The sequence below is a fragment of the Artemia sp. Qi Xiang Cuo genome, chromosome 6 (genome assembly GCF_049724085.1).
Source record: "Artemia sp. Qi Xiang Cuo chromosome 6, ASM4972408v1, whole genome shotgun sequence".
NCBI lineage: Eukaryota > Metazoa > Arthropoda > Branchiopoda > Anostraca > Artemiidae > Artemia > Artemia sp. Qi Xiang Cuo.
This window is the reverse complement of record NC_142799.1, coordinates 23,288,041-23,310,458: the sequence shown is the minus strand read 5'-3', so window position 1 is coordinate 23,310,458 and position 22,418 is coordinate 23,288,041. Positions and strand designations below refer to the sequence as shown.

General features: G+C 33.6%; 1 protein-coding gene across 3 annotated transcripts in view; it reads right to left on the bottom strand.

Annotated features, from left to right (window-relative positions):
- Positions 1–22,418, bottom strand: part of LOC148951004 (serine/threonine-protein kinase 32A) — a 368,633-nt gene that overhangs the window by 248,112 nt on the left and 98,103 nt on the right. For all 3 annotated transcript variants that reach the window (XM_089090551.1, XM_089090550.1, XM_089090549.1), the window contains 2 exons: positions 16,316–16,513; positions 7,998–8,087 (listed from right to left, as the gene is read on the bottom strand). In XM_089090551.1, the coding sequence (XP_088946677.1) occupies positions 7,998–8,087; positions 16,316–16,513 (288 nt within the window). The remainder of the gene's footprint in view (positions 1–7,997; positions 8,088–16,315; positions 16,514–22,418) is intronic.

Sequence of the window (22,418 nt, the reverse complement as noted above, 5' to 3'; positions counted from 1 at the left end):
TTTTTGCAATTACCACTTTTTTGCTGTGTACGTAATTTAATGTCATTTCATACTGATTTCTATTCAAAGATATTTGATAAATACCGCAAGTCTGCTTTCTAACAGCGATTTCTACTAAGTTTCAAACTTTTTGTTTTCCTTTTTAAAGTTTTTGAATTGTTATAATCCCTTGTCAAAATGTATACAAATATTTTTACAATTATTATTTTTATGTTCTTAAGGCAATCTAATGTCTGTTCATACTGAAGTCTATTCAAAGATATTTAATTATTATATAGTTTTTCCGAAAACTAAGGCTCTTAGTGAATTTTCTCAGACTTCTGACCTATCTAGATAATTTTTTTAGGCAAGAATATCTCAGGACACGAATTTTCCCAAAAAAATATGAAAGCCGTTTTCGAGAAATGAAATATACAATTACTGCTCACATAAACCAACGAAGAGAAAAATCTAAAAAAAAACAAAAAAAACAAACGAGACTGTGGCCAGTGGAGAGAAAAGAAAACAACAAAAACAAAACAACGCGGATATTTCGCCTGTATACAAACAAGGCGTCTTCAGCACGAAAGACACACAAGATAAAAAAAAAACAAGATAAAACTAAAAACCAATAAAACAACCACCAAAAAAAAAAAAAAAATGTAAAATTGGCGCAAACTGATCCACGTAGGGAAAAGATGTTATTATATATTTAATTCATTGAGGACATCAGAGTAACTGAGGAAAAATAAAAAAAACGGTAAATTACTTTAATTATTCCGTTGCGAAATAATCCTTTTGTTAGCTATTACTGAAGCAAATCGTTTTGGTCTAGCAGGTAAAATAGTCCCCTGGTGAATATTTCAAATCTTAACTCCCTTATTGACTGTTGATTCACTCTTTAGAAGGTTATCATAAATTGGGTCAATATTTAAATTACCTGTGTACCTATTTATGGAAAGGTTAGCATACATATGTTTTTTAATTTCTATGGCTTCCCTCGCCCATTGGGTGTAACCCTTATCATTAGAAATAGCCAAGGCTTCATCAAATTATGCATAATCATCTGGTTCAAGCCAAATATGCTCTGCTAAATCTGAAACGAAAGTTTCTAGAGGCTTGCTTAGTTGTAGGGTTTTTTCTATTGAGTTTCGGTGTTCAATAAGCCTTTCAACAAATTGTTGGTGAGTCCTACCAATATAGAACTTCCCACAAGAACACGGAATTTTATACACCCCACTTACTAAATTTCCCCGAGCTAAATCCTTACCAGAACTAAAAAAACTACCCATTGGTCTCAACGATTAGAAACATGTATCAATACCAAATTTACGTAAAACCCGTGAAAGTTTCTCACCCAAACCAGGTGCATTCTGATAATGAACTGAAGCTTTTTGATACAACTAAATCTACAGACTGAGAAACCCCAATAACCCTTCTATCATGTTTAACCTGTCTATTTTCATTTATTTCATCAATGAACGTAATTGGATAACTATTTCAAAACAAAATATCCCTCAAGTATAGCAAATCCGAGTCCTGAAATTCCTGGGAACAAATTCTAAAGGCTCAATCCACTAGTGAAATTACAACCCCCCCTTTTCACCGACATTGGGTGGTAAGAATGAAAATTTAAATACCTATCGTTGTGTGTTAGTTTTCTGTAAATCGACAAAAGTAAATGGAGATCCCTTTTAATTAATAAAATATCCAGAAAAGGTAATTTATTATTATCCTCAAACTCAACTGTAAATTTCATATTATTATCAAAACTATTTAAATGCTTACAAAATGACATGGACACAACATCAAAACTGCAAAGAATTGAACTATCCTCCAGCGTGAAATTTCGCAATTTAGTAGTATATGATTTTTGTGTTTCCAAAAGTGGACGCAAAGCTACCGACAACCATTTTCCTATTTTTGAAACAGGTGAAGGAAAAGTTGACACAATGGGGCGGAGGGGGGCTCCAGTCTTGTGAATCTTAGGTAGACCATAGATCTTGGGTGCCTAACAACCCCTATGATAATATTTGTTCTAAAACTGTGGAGTAATGTGAAAATTACTTTTCATTGAATCTAATTCCTTTCTTGTTAATTTTACATATTTATCTGTTGGATCAAAATCAAGTTTTTTGTATGTAATAGTGTCAGAAATAATGGATTTCATTTGATTATTATAGTCTTCAGTGTTCATAATTACGATCGTGTTTCCCTTATCGGCTCTGGTGATAGTGAGGAATTTATCCTTTTTCAAATCTGAAAGGATTTTAATGTCATTTTATTGTGAAATGTCTTTACCAATTAAGTTCATATTAAAGTTGTTTAGTTTTCTTACTATCTCGGCTCTGAGTTCTTGAGGAGTATCAACCTTATATATAGAAACCATAAGTCCTGATTCCACCTTTGAAATTATTTTTGAATAGGAGACAGGAGTTGGAAAACCGAACTTAGAGCCCTTTGACAAGACGGCTTCCTGTTTAATATTAAGAGGTTTAGAGGAAAAATTCTTAAATGCTGGACTCAGACAATGACGAGGATAAAAAACCTCTGAATCTTGGAAATTCTCAAACAAAAGTTTAGTAAACTTGTCAACCAAACGAACCTTGGACAAATGAAAATCATGGTGAAAAGATCTAATGGTCATTTCATTAATTCGTATAAAAATGTCAGATGGACGGTTATTTCTTAAAAAGTTTTCAACAGAATTTAAGTCCTTAGACTGTTAAAAACGTCTCTGTTTTTGTTCATAAATTACGTGATTTAAAGCTATTAGGCTTAATTTATTTTTTTATTTTGTTTCATTTTCAGTTCCAAAATGGGTACATATTTTAAAAGATTTCGGAATCACTGATTCCTTCTTGCAATTTTTTAAGAAAATTTGTTGATTTAATAGTTTTGACATAAACAATAATTTTTTTTATTTTTCCTTATTTACTCGGGTGTCCACACTTCAGTAAATATTTTATTGCATATTTTCCCAACTTGGTTAATTTTGCGCCAATTGTCAATTTTTTTTTTTTTTTTTTTTTTTTTTTGGGGTGTTTTTTTTTTTTTTTAGTTTTATCTTGTTTTTTTGTTTTTTTTTATCTTGTTCTTCTTGTGTGTCTTTCGTGCTGAAGACGCCTTGTTTGTATACAGGCGAAATATCCGCGTTGTTTTGTTTTCTCTCCACTGGCCACAGTCTCGTTTGTTTGTTTTTTTTTTGAGATTTTTCTGTTTGTTGGTTTTTTTAATGGCTGGCCAGTTCGGCTTAAGATATTTAATTAGTAAATTGTAAGGGCAACAATTAGCCGCTTCTGTCAATTATTATTTGTCTTTAGCTAAAAAACATGCAAATCTATTAAATCAACAAATGTTCTTAAAAAATTGCAAGAAGGAATCAGTGATTCCGAAATCTTTTAAAATATGTATCCATTTTGGAACTGAAAATGAAACAAAATTAAAAAATAAATTAAGCCTAATAGCTTTAAATCACGTAATTTATGAACAAAAACAGAGACGTTTTCAACTGTCTAAGGACTTAAATTCTGTTGGAAACTTTTTAAGAAATAATCTTCCATCTGACATTTTTATGCGAATTAAGGAAATGGCCATTAGATCTTTTCGCCATGATTTTCATTTGTCCAAGGTTCGTTTGGTTGACAAGTTTAATAAACTTTTGTTTGAGAATTTCCAAGATTCAGATGTTTTTTATCCTCATCATTGTGTGGGTCTAGCAATTAAGAATTTGTCTTCTAAACCTCTTAATATTCAACAGGAAGCCGTTTTGTCGAGGGGTTTCAAAGTTCTGTTTTCCAACACCAGTCTCCTATTCAAAAATAATTTCAAAGGTGGAGTCAGGAATTATGGCTTCTATAGATAAGGTTGATACTCCTCAAGAACTCAGAGCCGAGATCGTAAGAAAACTAAACACCTTTAATATGAACTTAATTGGTAAAGACATTTCGCAAAAAAATGGCATTAAAATCCTTTCAAATTTGAAAAAGGATAAATTCCTTACTATCACCAGAGCCGATAAGGGAAACACGATCGTAATTATGAACACTGAAGACTATAATAATCAAATGAAATTCATTATTTCAGACACTATTACATACAAAAAACTTGATTTTCATCCCACAGATAAATATTTAAAATCATCAAGAAAGGAATTGGAGTCAATGAAAAGTAATTTTCACATTACCCCACAGTTTTAGAACAAATATTATCAGAGGGGTTGTTAGGCACCCAAGATCTATGGTCTACCTAAGATTCACAAGACTGGAGCCCCCCTCCACCCCATTGTGTCAACTTTTCCTTCACCTGTTTCAAAAATAGGAAAATGGTTGTCGGTAGCTTTGCGTCCACTTTTGGAAACACAAATTCATATTTAAAAAATTCGACTGATCTTACTAATAAATTGCAAAATATCACACTGGATGATAGTTCAATTCTTTGCAGTTATGATGTTGTGTCGATGTATTCAAATTATGATCTAAATAGGTGCGAGAACATTTTAAAAAGTTAAATTAGCAAAACAGTTTGATTTAATACGGGGTGGGACTTTAGTTAATTTGGATATTGATGTCTTTCTGAGATTAATTATTCTGGTAAATGATGTTTCTTTTTATTTTGTTTTTTCAGAGGAGTTTTATAGTCAAATTTTTTGGTTACCTTTGGTGGCTTCTCTTTATCTTTTATTGGCAAATCTATTCATAGATGCCATTGACACATCCGCTCTAAACAGTTTTAGAATCTCCCCTTGATTCGGGGGTAGGTTCATGGATAATTTGGTGTGCGTTTGGAAACATGGATCGGACTCTTTAGACCTATTTTGTAAGCATTTAAATAGTTTCGATAATAATATTAAATTTACAGTTCAGTTTGAGGATAATAATAAATTACCTTTTCTGGATATCTTATTAATCAAAAGGGATCTCCATTTACTTTTCTCGATTTACAGAAAACCAACACAAAATGATAGGTATTTAAATTTTTATTCTTACCACCCTATGTCGGTGAAAAGGGGGGTTGTAATTTCACTAGTGGATAGAGCCTCTAGAATTTGTTCCCAGGAATTTCTGGATTCGGAATTGTTATGCTTGAGGGATATTTTGTTTTGTAATAGTTATCCAATTAAGTTCATTGATAAAATAATTGAAAATAGACGGGTTAAACATGATAGTAGGTTTATTGGGGTTTTTCAGTCTTTAGATTTAGTTGTATCAAAAAGCTTCATTTCATTACCATATGTACCTGGTTTGGGTGAGAAACTTTCACGGGTTTTACGTAAATTTGGTATTGATACATGTTTCCAATCGTTGAGGCCAATGGGTAGTATTTTTAGTTCTGGTAAGGATTTAACTCGGGGAAATTTAGTAAGTGGGGTATATACAATTCCGTGTTCTTGTGAAAAGTTCTATATTGGTAGGACTCACCAACAATTTGTTGAAAGGTCTATTGAACACCGAAACTCAATAGAAAAAACCCTACAATTAAGCAAGCCCCCAGAAACTTTTGTTTCAGCTTTAGCGGAGCATATTTGGCTTCAACCAGATCATTTTGTAAAATTTGATGAAGCCTTGGCTATTTCTAATGATAAGGGTTACACCCAATGGGCGAGGGAAGCCATAGAAATTAAAAAACAAATGTTTGCTAACCTTTCCATAAATTTGGACACAGGTAATTTAAACATTGACCCAATTTATGATAACCTTCTAAAGAGTGAATCAACAGTCAATAAGGGAGTTAAGATTTTAAATAATCACCAGGGGACTATTTTACCTGCTAGACCAAAACAATTTGTTTCAGTAATAGCTAACAAAAGCATTATTTCGCAATTGAGTATTTAAAGTAATTTACAGTTTTTTTTTATTTTTCCTTAGTTACTCTGGTGTCCTCACTGAAGTAACTCTATAATAGCATCTTTTCCCTACGTTTATCATTTTGCGCCGATTGTACATTTTTTTTTTTTTTTTGGTGGTGGTTTTATTGGTTTTTATTTTTATCTTGTTTTTTTTTTATCTTGTTCTTCTTTTTTTTCTTTCGTTATTAAGTAACAGTTTTTTTATAAAGGCGAAATATACGCGTTGTTTTGTTTTTGTTGTTTTGTTTTCTCTCCACTGGTCACAGTCTCGTTTTGTTTTTTTTTTTTTTTTTAGATTTTTCTCTTTGTTGTTTTTTTGTCATGGCTGGCCAGTTCGGCTTAAGATCTTTCACTGCTCACATATAAATATAATATATATATATATATATATATATATATATATATATATATATATATATATATATATATATATATATATATATATATATATATATATATATATATATATATATATATATATATATTATATATATATATATATATTTATATATATATATATATATATATATATATATATATATATATATATATATATATATATATATATATATATATATATATATATATATATATATATATATATATATATATATATATATATATATATATATATATATATATATATATATATATATATATATATATATATATATATATATATATATATATATATATATATATATATATATATATATATATATATATATATATATATACATTTGGTTCGAAACATATTGGCTTTGGGTGAGATTCAAAATGACTAATACCATATATTTTTCCTAGTTGAACGCAAAAGGATTATATTCAACCTAAAATAGTTTTAAATATAGAATATAAAGGGTATAATTAGTGAGCCGGCTAGTGCTATTCATACGATATTTGCAATAAGATGAAAATCTTCATACCGATATCCATGAGCAAACAACGATTTTGTAGGCTTATGAAGGCTTTTCCTAGGCGGAGGCTTATGAATCACGGCTGCTAGTGGAAAGCCCTCCCGACTGATGGTTTTTAGTGCCAAAATCAAATAATTACGCTTATGTCCTTAAAATAACTAACTAATTCCTCCGTTTTTTTTCACCGTAAATCAGTTACTTCGTCAAATGAATGGAATTTTTGAAAACCTTGCAGAATCAAAGCTGAGACCCAACTGCGAATGCGGTTCATGAAGGCAAGTTGATTAGGACAATGGAAGCCTGGTGAGTTATCAATTAAATTTCTTTCTACTTAACACTCACCGTAGCCTTCACTATTTGGTCTTATTAGCAAGCTTCGATTTTCCTTTGATATTCACAATTATAACTTATTTTTGCAGGTAGGGCATGTGATATCGCAAATATCCCTTTAGCTTGAAATAGTGAAGATTTGCTACATGCTCAGGTTCAATTTAGCAACTTTGTTTCATGTTGAATAACGAAAATAAAAATCCTTATTTAGTTTCACTTTTTATCGGTGCTCAGTTATAGAATTCATTTTTCTAACCGGTTCAACTTTGGTTTTTAGTAAATAATATCTTCCTGTTTGTGTGCTAGCAAAAATAGTGGCTTCTTAATATGCTTTAATGCATCTGTATTCAAAAGGTAAAGGTAAAGAATACGGCATTGGACTTTACAGTCCCTACCGGGAGTGCTGATATCCGTTTCTTAGCCCTTCAGCTAAGAAGTGCAATGGGAGGTTGGGGGCCAACCATCCTGTGCTTCCGTACACCCTTCCTGTTTACCTTCCCCAGATTTCTCCAGGTACCCATTTAGAGCTGGGTTGACACTGTCTGACCTTACAGAGTCACGCCACTGACCCCCTTCCCAAACCAAATTCAAAGGAGCTTCAAAGCAGCAAAGCGTCCCAAATTCAAAGCAGCTTCTTAATTCGAAAGATTATGGAGGAAACTTTAAGATTTTTTCTTTTTTCATTCAGACATGTAAGCCAAATTTGCATCGGGACATCACTTGATCATTTTCGCTTGACAGAACTTGCTGTTTCTTGTTAGAGCTTAGTTTTATTGACACTCCCTGGTGAAGTCTAGACTTATTATCTGTTGAAGCAAAATATTCAGCTCACCTCTGACATTAGAAACGACCGGAGACTTGCTGAAAGTTTGATAGGGAAACAGCGAGAATTCAATTAAGGGGGAATTAAAGTACTTACTAACCCATGTAAGGCTTTGTTCCGGAGACAGACGTGGCTCTCTGCTTAGGTGGCAAACAAGTAGCTATATTGAAGTCAGTAAGATGGACGTGACCTGAAATAGAAATCCGAAGAGTTTATGTTCTCCTATTTCATTTCGAAAGTGTTTTGAAATTCTTAGTGTCACTAGGAGCTTGTTAACGCAAAGTGCTACAAATGAAAATATCAGAAGGTATACATTAAACTAACAATACTTTATTTTTTAGGCCGAGTGTTTTTAGGAAGAAAGACAACTGCAGAACTATTCGGTGGCAGGCAATTCTTCTTTAAGGTACTCTAAGAGGAAACTTCGAAAATTTTATTGATAACCCTTATCAGGTTTTACTAAAAGGGAATACCAGAGTCAGCACGCAAGTGTTGAATTAGTAAAGAGCCAAATGCCTCGTGTATACTACTACTAAATTTTTTGTTACCACTTTATACGGAAAAAGGGATCGTACAAATTTGAGAGAGGGGCTTATTCGGTTAGAAATTGAAAGCTTGAATCCCGTCTCAAAGACCAAAAGTGATTGGAGGGCAATCAGTGTTGTTTTTCGCGTGCCTTTTATTCCCAGGTACCCCACAGCCCCCCATGGCGCCGAATCAAAATCTTTAGATACGGGATTATTAAAAATAGTCAAAAGGTTCATCAAGGATGCCTCAGGAATCAACATGACCCTAACAGCCCCAAGAATAGTTGCCTCCAAAATTATGTACGCAACTCATCCATTTTCAAAGATATTATTTTGATAGAAAAGGCAGAAGTATGTTGTTTTTTCGGTAGGGGTGGAACTCTTAAGAACTTAGAAAATTGCAAATAATGCTTTAGGCTTCAAAGGACTTAAAGGGAATGGTAGTACAATTCTTATTTGTATTAGTTTCTATTCGTTTTAATGTTGACCAAACTATTCATTTTATTTTCTGGTCGTTTTAGGTTTTATTTATTCATTCATAATAATTTCTGTTTTTTTTAAGCTTGACTTACTATATGTCTTTATATATGGTCGTTTTGGGCTTTCTGTTGCTATTTGATTCAATTTGAGAAACTTTTTTCTTCATATTTTTAAATAATTAAAATGAAAAGAAGTAAGATTTCGGCAAATTCAGTTAGAAATTGTCTGTGTCACAATTTAAAAGCATTGAAACTTCGACCGTTAGGGGCACTTGTTGTAGTTGCGGCGAAGCTACTGTAGAAAAGCACAGAAACTTTGAGGTGAGCTTGCCCAAGTTATGAAAAGACAAATTTGTGCAACCGTTTTTCTTTTGCCATGCTGCTTAAACGTTTTTTTTTTATATTATTGTATCTTAGAATTATTTTCAGAAACTTTGTTAACGGAACTTACTATATCAAACACTTCACTATAATAAGTGACAAGTACAGCCCTTGTTAATAGTAATACAAATACTGAAAAAGGAATTTCAATAACAATACAGGAGATGTGATGGGAAAGTTTTGAGCCTAACATTGTAATTTAAAAATGTCTGTGCTTAGTGCTATTGCAAATGATATCCTTAGAAGTATTCCACTTTTCATTGAATGCTACAATTTAAGTTGTCTACTTCTGGAAGCAATCCTGAAAATTATCTTCCGAAGCACTCTGCACGAACTGTGTACGTTTTCTCTGGTATTATTAATTGAGTTAAATCTTTTCTCTTTCAGTGATAAATTTAATTTTGGAAGCAGATAGAAATCAGCAGGAGCCAAATCAAAGAAAGATGAAGATTATAGAATCACTGGAATGTTGAATTTGCAAAAAAAAAAAACTTGGATAGAGAATTTGCAATCCGTGGGTATGTTATCATGGTGAAGGACCTATTTTTCCTTTTCCAGAGGGCAAGCCTTTCCAGAGGTTAAGCCTTCTTGTATCGAAAAATTTCACGCAAACGTTAAAGGACACTTTTTTAGTGTTTCTGGTTGACTCTCTAACTCCAGGGGTGAATTAAGGATACAAGTACATTTTTATGTTGTAGTGATTCTATTCACCTCCGCTGAAAATATTGACCCTTTGTTTCAAAGTCATAACCCATAAAATGCATAGTTTGTCACCAGTTATTACCCTATTCAATAATTATAGGTCCTCTATGGCTCAAGTGAACAGTTTTTAGGACACTAAATGTCAGGGCTTTTTCTACTTGTCAAACAATAACTTTGGAATGGATTTTGCCGTCCACTCCATGTTCAAAGTAGAGGTTAAAATTGATTGAACCACATATTGCTCTAATTATAATTCTATAATCGGAACGCCCTAAATTATGAATTTTCACTCTGTTATCGTTGGTATTTTATTTGGATGGCTGGCCAGAGGGGTTGTCATCCCTAACTGATCAGCCACCTTTGAATTTGTTACACAGATTTAAAAATGGCCCAGATTAGAAATTTACTTGAAAAGTTTCTTTTAAGGGCAGATCTTAGAGTTTACTTTTACTTTTACCTAGGACACAAAAAGCGAATTTCTTAGGGGTTGTTTGGGGAAATATTGAATTAAATCAAAACACACTATGTGCATGTAGATTGTCTCAGCAATATCTCAGAAACGGCTTATAGCATTAAGTTCAAACTTTCAGGGTATGTTGTTGGGGATGATTTCGATGCAAATGAGAAATTATGTGGATAACTACACCTTTTGTTCAGGGCTGCCACCTGTCATAAAACATTCCAATCATAGCTTGTGTACATTAAAAGAATCTATTTATCCTGACTGAAAATAGGAGAAAATACTGGATTTAAAATTAACGCGCATAATATTATTAGCATAAAAATTTTAAGTTTATATTAAAACTTTAAAAATTTAAAACTTTATATTAAAAAGCTCAATGTATCACTTAAAAAAGTGGAAGCTTCGATATCTTATTGAAAAGTATAAAATTTGGTATTTTCCCTGAAAAGAATGATCACAGATATTTGAATATGACTGTATAGCCTATACTACTTCCTCGGGTTTTACATGGAGGAGATATTAAATAAACTGGTTTGATTATTTGTTTATGGTCTTTTTATTTTAGATTTCATGTTTCTTTTTTTTAACGGTTATGATTTAAGTTCATTCACTTTTTAACGCTGAGAACAACTTGTGATACTTGCAAAAAATTCATTTAAATATTTGTCTGATAAATAAAAATATATTCAAACAGAATGAAACATTCTTCTTTTGCTTCCTTCTGGCCATAGGACCAGACTTTTCCTTCTTGGATCAGACCAGACTAAAAGAGACACTTTTAAAAACATATAAAAGTGGGGTTGATGGGGAGGGGAGGGTTCTATCTAAATGTCTTAGACAGTATTTGGTAAAACCAATTAGATATGATTAAGAGCTTTTAAAAAATACTATCGAATATCTTTCAACCATCCTTTGTTAGCCTACTAGACCTGACTAAAAAAAAAGAAACAAAAACGAAACGCACCACTGCTCCCCATGTTATTTTCTTTATTTTTCAAGTTGCAATTTTTTTTCAAGTTGACTCTAATTGTGTACTTCAATTTCCATCCCCCGAAAATTCAATAAAAATTTCACTTAATTTTCTAGCCAAACACGTATTTGTGACATTTTCCGAAAACCTTTCTGTAAATGGGCAAAATCGATACTTTCTCTCTATCTCTGTCTCTCCCTCTCTCTCTCTTACTCTCTCTCTAAATATATCTCTTTCTATATTTATAGAATTGTGGCATTTTCCGAAAAGCTTTCTGTAAATGGGCAAAATTGATACTCTGTCTCTCTCTCTCTCTGTATTTGTCTCTCTCTCTCTCTCTCTCTCTCTCTCTCTCTCTCTCTCTCTCTCTCTCTCTCTCTCTCTCTCTCTCTCTCTCTCTCTCTCTCTGTCTCTCTCTCTTTCTCTCTGTCTCTCGCTTTCTCTCTCTATGTACATACAGATATCTCTCTATTTACATCTCTGTCTATATTTACAGAATTGTGGTATTTTCCGAAAAGCTTTCTTTAAATGGGCAAAATCGATACTCTATCTCTGTCTCTCTCGCTTTCTCTGTGTCTCTCCCTCCCTCTCTCTCTGTCTCTCTCTCTTTCTCTGTGTCTCTCCCTCCCTCTCTCTCTCCCCCTCTCTCTCTCCCCCTCTCTCTCTCCCCCTCTCCCTCTCTCTCTCTCCGTCTCTCTCTCTCCCTCTCCCTCTCTTTCTCTTTCTCTCTCTCTATCACTCTCTCTTGCTCTCTCTCTCTTTCTCACTCTCTCTCTCTCTCTCTCTCTCTCTCTCTCTCTCTCTCTCTCTCTCTCTCTCTCTCTCTCTCCATATTTTTTCATTACTGGTTAGAGATAATGGAACAGCATGGATTTTAGTTCAGGACATTTTCAATTCTTCTAGTTGTTATTTTTGGGAGGGGGATGTGATTTTATGTTGCAAAAGATGGTGCTTATGCTCCAAACTTTTACTGAGTCCGTATTAAGTAGTTTCCAGTTCAAGCAGTCTTAGAGGAATGGTCATTTTCTACTAGTTATTTCTAAAGACAAATGGATACTTTCAGCTAAGCTATGTAAAAAATCTCACATTATTCCACTGGTACACACAATAGAACAAAAAAAAATCTTCGGAAATTCATCGAAGTGTTTTCTATATGTGTTCTATAAAAAGGCGTTCAATAAGACAACAAAAAATATTTATGATTAATTTTGGTAAAATGCTAGACGAAGGGCTTTTTCTTTCTTACAAAGTAGTTAAGCTAGAAGAGTGTTGAAACTTTCAGTAACGTTTTCAGATCCTAAACTATATCACGTCAGGATCTTTTAAGGCTGCCTTCACCCCTTCCCCCCCAAAGGTTGCCAACTTCTTATGAGCTTGCACAAACTTTGTGTTGTACAAATTAAAACTTCAAAAACAGATCTAAACCACACACAAGGCCGCTTTGAGCCTCACAACCTTGCTCATTCCAGATTTATAAAACTCTAAAGAATTAGAAAACAGAGTCCTAAAACTGAAAAAAAATCCCAACTTGCCTTAAAATCTTACTTTCATCATTGGAATTGGGTTTTTAGTCATGAAAAAAAGCAAACTCAAAACACAATTATGGAAAAACATAAGTTTTCTAAAATTAATAATTTTAGAAAACTTTAGAAACCTCTCTTTTATGCAATTTTCTAAGCCCTAGATATAAGGGAAAAGTAGAGATAAGAGCTTCAAAACATCTTCCTAGGGTATATTTTATCCGCAAAAATGAAAATTTAATTCTTCTAATGCATTTATTTTTCAATACAGGTGAAAAGCCTCTCATCTAGAATTTTACTCAATCTTTGTTAGTGCTTTGACATAAAGCTGTTATTTATTAAGATAAAAAGAACAGTTTTGACGGTTGGAGAAAGGATGTCTATAACTATGGTCCTGTTTTACCTTTCTTATATTTTGTGACCTTTCTTAGATTAAAAGTTTGTACTTTCCATTTGACGGGAAAGTGTCATAAAAAAACAACTCTCAAGAGTAAAAATATTTTTTGGACAACATACAGTACAACATACTCGTACCGTCTGTTTGCATTAGATATATACAGGCCAAAAAAAGATCCTGGGGTTCAATTTAACGAGAATGTATATGGGGCAAGGATTGTCCCCCTTTTATATTGAAGATACATATTTTTTCTAGAATCCAGGGGGTGGTGGGGCGGGGCAATTTAGTTTTTGCGATTTTTCATAGAAACATCCAACATAGATATTTTTCAAACCTGGGATAGAGATAAAATCTAGAGGACAATTTACCCCACTAGAATTGGTAAATCTAAAAAGACCTAGTCAGCTATTGTACTCAGGATAAAAAATCTTTCCCTTGAAAAAAAAGTATGGAAACTTGTGTAACTTAAATAAGAGTAATACCTTAAAGGGCTGAACTAAGCATACAATTGTGAAACTTGAGCATGAATTAAAAGAAAAACATCGATTTGTTTCAAATTAACATTTGAGAAAAGGCACGATTTAGTCATGGAACGAAAAGTTTTTCTCTTTTTTGAAGAATCTTAGGCGTCAAAATATAAAGACCAAGCAAAGCATATTCTTCTTTAAATTTACCACATCTTTTAGCCCAATGAAAATCTTTAATAAATGTATAATGAAATACATCTGGGCATCAGTGTTAATTGGCAGTTCGAAAGATTTAGATAACATTGATTTTTGATGAGGGAAGGGGGTCTGGGGCATAGGATGGTTAAAGGTAGCTTCTGATATAGTATGCATGGACCCATTGTTTTTTTAAGTATATTCCTTTCCATAATGTGTGCATTATTGCCTATTAAATAAGGTTTTGGAAACAATTTACTAGTAATACGATTTTAAAAGGGACTAAAGCTTTTTCTAGACCTTAAACATACTTTACCACACACCTTAGTAGCCTAGTTTAGATTCATGATTAAAATTGTTCCACGGCTCAAAGGCCCTGGGGAGTTTTGGCAGATAGTTTTATGTTCCTCTTTTTTAACATTAATCCATAAAAATGCCCTGTGGTTGCACATTGAATTGATGGTCTGCAGTGCAGCTGTGCAATATGGGGCCTTGGGCTCGATTCCCGCTGGCAAAAACTTGAACGGAAGGACTCCGGGTTGTTTGGCGTCCAATGCGTCATCAATGTCTATAAAGGTCATCAATGTCAATGTCTATAATATCAATGTCTTTATCCTATATTTTATCCATCCACCAAAGCATCCTTAAAGTTATGATCCTTTCTTTGAAATTCAGTTACTTAATACGGAAAAACTTAACTTATACTGTATTGACAAGGGCTTGTGTCTATCTATTTCTTGACGTTTCAAAGGCATTTGATATGGTCGTTCACTCTGTTCTATTGTCTAAATTATCTTTATTTGGAGTGCATGGAGTCCCATTTGAATGGTTTAGGTCTTACCTCTCAGGAAGATCTCAGTATGTTTTGGTCAATGGTGCTTCTTCCTCTACCTTGCCTATTTTGAAAGGTGTCCCCCAAGGCTCTGTGCTTGGACCACTTTTGCTTTTAGTTTATATTAATAATCTTGCGGATGGTCTTCATCCATTTTTGCACCCTATTCTTTTTGCTGAGGACAGTAACTTCTTCAATGCTATAGTGGACCTGCCATCTGCCCCTTCTCTAGCTCAAGGTCTTCTTGATAAAGCAAAAGATTGGTGCTGGTCAAATGGTATGATTCTCCACAGCAAAAAAAGTGCCATCGTACACTTCAGGACTCCTTATCGTATGAGAGACGTAAAGGAGCAAATCAACCTGACTTATGGGAATGATATTATACCGCAAGCTACTATTGTGAAATTTCTTAGTGTGTATCTTGACTGTTTTCTTTCTTTTAGACCCCATTTAACTCATATCCGGTCCCTTCTCCTCCGCCAATCTTCAATATTACGCAAGGTTAACTCATTTCTTCCCCCAGATGTTATGCTTTCTCTTTATTATGCTTTTATATTTCCTTATCTTTCTTATTACTCTTCTGTATGGGGTAGTACTAATAAATCTCTTCTCTGCTCACTTCAAAGAGCCCAAAATTGGGCAGTGAAGGCTACTTTTATTCTACCTCGGGTTTACCCTTCCTCTGATCTTTATAATGATACTGGAATAGCTCCGCTGGATCGTATTGTGGGTAAAATTTACCTTTATTTAGCGCATTCTGATTTTCTAGGTACACTTCCACCGTCTCTGCAGCAGCCTTTCCTACGGTCAGGCTCAGGTAGGTACTCTTCTTTTTTACGTATTTCTTCTCGCAGATTTATTTTACCCAAACGATCATCTACAGCAGCTCAGAGGTCTCTTGTTTTTCAATCAGTTTGACTTTGGAAGTCCATCCCATCTGATGTTCCTTTATCTGTTCGGGTGTTCCCATTTAATTTTTCTTTTTATGCTAATTTATGTGTCCCTCTTCTTTCCATTTAATAAATTTTTCAGATTTTAAGATATATTTGGATTCTAGCCTAATTTTCATCTTTTTTCTTCATTTTTTTTTCAGATATATGTTGTGTTTCCTTCTAAATCCCCTATTTCATAAATGTCCTTGTCTTTTTTCAGTGTTTTTTTTTCTTTTTTTTATGTGCTTGTATATGTATATGCTTTATTGCATGCGCTTTTTTATGTGCTTTACAAAAGTGTTTTATTTTGTTTTGTTGGCCCTTTATAAGCTATGCTTCTAGGGCATGTAAAAACCTTATGTTTTGTAATTGTTTTCTTTTAGTATTAATAAATTGATTGATTGATTGATTGATTGATTAATACTTCCAAAAAAGCTTTAAGGCTTCTACTGAAAAAGCATTAGCTTAGTTCCCTTACAGACGCCCAAGTAAAGCATGGACACCACGCTAACTTGCATGTCTTTCCCCAGAAGTCTTTGAAGGTCCAACTTACCTTCGGCGTCCAACAATAAATTTTCTGGTTTTACATCTCTATGAACTATGGAGTTTAGTCTGAGGTAATCAAGAGCGGAGGCTATTTCACACAGGTACAACCGAATATCTTCCTTTGGAAAATAAACATTCTGCAGGAGGTGATAGCGCAAGTCACCACCAAGCAACAGGTCCACGACCATAAACATGTCTTCTACATCTAGAAATAAACTAATGTTATCATAAAAGCAGGTAAATATTAGTATTTAATTCATTTACTGATTTCTTTTAAAACCCGTTAGAAAAAAGACATATAAAGATATAACAAAAGAGGAAGAAACAAAAGACGACAAAAACAAAATTCAGACTTCAGCGCAAAATATTCATTGTGAAAGACCCCTTGACACATAAGAAATACAATCATGACACATAAAGTAAATATAAAATATGACAAATGTTATTAACACAAAAAAAAATTATAAAATTAACAAAACACAATAAAAATAGCAAACCTTAACATGATAACAAATTATATTATCATGCAAGATGAGCATTAAATACAAAATAAACTAGAAAATAAGCAAACGAAAAAAACTACTGCACTGAAAGTGGACCCAATTCAAGAGCAGCTCTTTTTTATTATGTTTCAATTACCCGGAAGATATATAATCCAGGGTTTGCTTTCTATTTTTTTTGAAGTTTTAGTGTTTTTCTATCACAGGATCGTAAATCTTGTAAATAATTTGTGAAACAGAAAAGGAACGACCGTATCTTTGACTGGAAGGAACGACCTTTTAGAAATGTGAAATGTATGAGACATGGGGGGGGGGTACTGAAGAATTATCTTGAAGGATGTTGGAACTTTAGCTGGAAATGCGATTTAAAACTGAGATTCAGGGTATTTTGCATGCAAACAACTAGTGACAGATCGGTTGATGAATTCTAAATGAATTCAACTAGTGACAGATCCGTAGAATAAACCTCCAGATAATATAAGTTTTATAAGTTTTATATTCTGCATTGCCAGAATTGCTGTAGAGCGCAAAAGGGGTATCTTTGTTAATATTTAAGCATTTTTGTATCTTTCTGCATTTTATATTTAATGTATTTACAAATGTTATATGTAAATTTTTCAACAGTGATATAAATATTTGAATAAATTGTTTCTGTAGAAGCACTGTAGTACTATCGTGCGAAAAATCCTATTCCCTATAAGTAGCCTACATTATTTTATTTTTTTTTTATTGCCACTTTTTAGTAGTATTTAAGAGTACTTGGCTGGACTCCAGCCTTTGTGTGTTTCCATAACTCTGACTCCAACTCTGCCTCGAAAGGGTCTTACATTATTTCGATTACTTGGACTCCGACTCCATTCAGCAAAAACTTACTAGAATTCCTACTCCATAACTTTAACTCCACAGCCCTGATTGCTAATACTCGCGACTGCAACTATTTGTGACTGCGACTAGGACTTCTTTCGACTGTTTGCAGATGTGAATACTTGCGACATCGAATACGACTGCTTGTTACCGGGACTGTGACTACTTGTGACTATAACTTCTTGCAACTGTGACTACTTGCGACTGTGTCTACTTAAGACTGCAAATACTTTCGACTCCAACTACTTGCGACTGTGTCTACTTAAGACTGCAAATACTTTCGACTCCAACTACTTGCGACTGTGACGACTTATGACTGTGAGACTGCAGCTACTTGCAACTGCGAATACGAATGCGACTCAACTGCCACTACGGCTACTTGTGAGTGTGAGTACTTGAGATTACGACTGTAGGTGTGGCAACTTTTGACAACAAATGCGACAACCCGTGACTGCAACTGCTTCCACTTGTGAGGGGGACTACCAATATTAGTACTGCTACTATTACTGCGATTTCAAGTGTGACTGCAAACAATGCCGCAATCTATGTACTACTACAAATAGAAATATTGAAGTACGTAACAAAAGTTTACCTGGATCCTGCTTGTCAAAATGTCATAGTGCATCAAGGTTGATAAAAGGCTTATCTACAATATCTTGTGAATGGCTAATGATATTCAGTTGAAAATTACTGGAAATGTCAAGTGGTGGATTGAACTAAATGCCAAGGCACTCTGTGAATCCAAGTTGTGAAAAGAACGTATCTGGATTCATCTATACTCATCTTGGGAGCGGCTATGGGTATTAACTTGAAACTAACATGGAATGTTAAGGGGGTGTTAAACACAGTTAAAAGGTACTATGCGCACCCAGGTTGTCAAAATGCATCTTCAGTAATTTGAGAACAGTAAGGGATGGGTATCACGTTGAAACATTAAGGGAACATCGAGGGGATGCTGAAATTAAAGACACTAATCACATCCCAGTTATCAATGGGCGTACCAGCAATATCCCAGGAACGGCTAATTTTATTTAGTTAAAAATTCCGGAATGGTCGATTGGGATCTTGGATTAAATAAAAAACAGCATATGAATTCTAGTTGTCAAAACAAAATTTCTGCAATATTTCCAGAACAAGTAAGGGTATTAAGTTGAAACTTTCAGAGAATGTTGAGGGGGTTGTTCAATTCAAGAAAATACAACTATGGTCATCATGGCTGTCAAAAGAGCGTACGTGCAATATCTCGGGACTGACTTTTGGTGCCCAGTTGAAACTTTCTGGAGATGTTGAACTAAATCAAAAGATAATATGTATATCCAACTTGTTATAATAGTTTTTTTTTTAATATCTCAATAACAGTTAAGGGTATTAAGTCGAAAGTTCCAGAGAATTTTGAGAGGGATGATAAACTCATATAAAGATACAATGTGCTTCCTGGTTGTCAAAAGGGTGGATCTGCAATATCTCAGGAACGGCTCATGGTGTTCAGTTGAAACTTTTAGGGAATGTTTAGGCCACTGTTAAACTTGTCCTTTAGGCAAGGCCAGATTTACAGCTTTTATGATTCTGGGCCTAAGCGTGTTTGTCACTCTATTTTTGTGAGATTTTTGGTGAAATCCTCGAAAATTTGGGGATAGTGGAAGCACTGAACAGAACGCAACTAATGAGTCAAAAGTAATGAAAGAGAGAGGTGATATCGAACTCTCAGCTGCCATGAATGGGAGGCATCTGGCAGTTTATTGGTGGCCACAGGATTCCTGTGTTATTTTAAAATCACTTTTCTAAGCGCGGCGGTAGCGGCGGAGTGTACCTGGCACTTTGAAGATAAATCATATAAGTCCAGCTTTTGTTAAGACAAAAGCCGCTCAGTGATAATTTATTGCACTCCCTGCCATTGTGTCCCCCAAGATACGGTCCTAGTGGGCCTATTGGTAAATTTGGGCCTGTCTGTAGGTCTGACGCACATTCCGAATCCACGGACTTTATTTGTAGATCCTCAAGAACCTCATCTCTGTTAATGGAGAAAAGAGAAAAAAAACTGAAACTTGTAACATTCTCTTGCAAGCTGTGAAATCTAACTTAGAATTTATTTCTTAAATTTCATATAATTTATGTGCATTTTCGGGGATTTTGATGATTATTCTTTCGTGATACAAAGAAATGTACAAAACTATTGTTTTTTATTTGCGACTCTCAAAGCCGCAATTTTGTTTTAAAGGTCCTCACATAATCAAACATAGTTGTGATTAATTTGTCTTTACCTTGGAGACGTGAACTAAGTGCGTTCAGTCGTTGTGAAACGTTTATCAGGGTTCCTCAACGGGTTTGGCCAAACTTAAATCGCGTTAAGTAGAAAAGGTTATTAAATGTAACAGGATGAGTAGGATGGATTTTCGCAAACACGATGTGTTGGAAACGAAAAAGGTCTTGCTCTTTCAGTTTTATCTTATTGAAAATAGAATTACTTATTTCAAAAACAATATAAGTTTCAATAGGATAGAGGGCCGCAAGCGGCACGATCGCCGTGGGTTGGACACAATTGGGCTATTATCCCCGAGAAGCACAAACCAAAAAACAGAGAAAAACAAAATCAAATCAAAAACAAAATATGGATATCTGAAATCATTATTGCAAACAAGTGAGAGCAGCAGACCCGAACACGGGTCGAGCAAGGAGAGGCTACATTTTTAAGAACGGAAGGCCCGAGCTACTCTTCATACTGAATCAAGGGTGTTGACATATACGTGTAGTGTGGGTTATCTGCTAGAAAATTAAAAAATTCTGTTTTTGGATGAAATTATATTTCTTCTAAAATAATATTGTTTCTAGAGTTCCCTCTTCCTAGAATTCCCTCTATAAATTCCTAGAATTTCTTCTAAGATCAACATTTCTTCTAGAAATTATATCTTTTTGGAAGAAATCACGTGAAAGAAAATTTTGACAGAAATTATAAAAATTTTGGGATTCAGAGGGTGGAGTCCAAAGGCTCTAACCTATGAATATTTGCCCAAAGTTTTTGTACGAACAGCTTCTAACTGAGTTCAACAATGGCTCCTTAAGGATCAATTTTGTCGGGAAATAGTTTCCTGTGTGACATAGTGATTAATCGTCAAGTGAACCTTTTTGTTAAGCACTTCTACCAGCATATTTGATGTAGAAGCGAACTAAAACGAGCGTGGGTGCTTCTGGTTTATTTTCCCTCAGATATAGAAATTCCTCGAAAGCACGGAAGTTATGTATATGTTACCTTGAAAGACCGAAATTGGAGAGAAAGTCGGCATTCTTCGGTGAGTATCCGAAATTACTACCTTTCTCCTTGGATTTAGTCAGCTTTGCCAGTCAGCTTTTTTCAATTTTTATGCAAGGTTTCATGGTTTATATATATATATATATATATATATATATATATATATATATATATATATATATATATATATATATATATATATATATATATATATATATATATATATATATATATATGTATATATATATATATATATATAGTGTGTGAGTGATGATGATATATATATATATATATATATATATATATATATACATATATATGTATATATGTATATATATATATATATATATATATATATATATATATATATATATATATATATATATATATATATATATAGTAGAGTATATATATATATATATATATATATATATATATATATATATATATATATATATATATATATATATATAGTAGTGAGTATATATATATATATATATATATATATATATATATATATATATATATATATATATATATATATATATATATATATATATATATATATATATATATATATATATATATATATATATACTACTACTAACAACTCATCGCAGCACTGAGCCGACTGAGGCTAACACAGCTACTGACTACTCTGCACCACTCCCACCTTTCTAAAGCCACTCACTTTACATATGTCTGAGAAGTTTCAATTTTTTTTAGATTTATTTTTATGATATCCTTCCGCCCCAGATGAGGACGACCTTATGTTTCTTTAACTTTAGGCGATTGGCAAGAAAGAGAAACTTTTGGTAATTTGTCATCCTTCATCCACACAACGTGCCCTAACCACCTCAACCTTTCTTTCATTATAGACCTAGAAAGCGGTATTGAACCACATTTTTCGTATAGCCTATTGTTTAAAATACGGTCAGTCAGCCGGGTACACAGAACAATCCTTAAGCAATTTCTCTTGAAAACATGTAGCAAATCTTCATCCGCTTCTCGGAGCGTCCATGCTTCAGAGCCATATTTGACGACTGTCATCACTGTAGCTTCTAAGATTCTAATCTTGGTTTGTAGACTTATCTTCCTATTCTTCCAGACTTTTTTTAACTGTGAAAAAACATCCTGAGCCTTGGCTATTCTACTTTTAACATCTTCACTGCTCCCACCATCTTTACTAATAATACTACCAAGGTAAGTGAAGCTACCCACCTGATCAATCGTTTCATTACCCAACATCACCTTTTCATCTTCACTTATTCCTAGTCTTAGTGACTTAGTCTTCCTAACATTAATTTTCAAACCAATACTAGCACCCTGAGCTCGCAAAACCTCTAAAACTTCATTCATTTTGTTCACACTTTCATCTAGGATGCTTAAATCATCAGCATAATCCAGGAAAAAAGTCCAGGAGACTTTTTCCTCCCCATTTGATTCCGTGGTCTCCCATTGCCTTTTTGTGCTCCTTAAGACAAAGTCCATCAAAATAA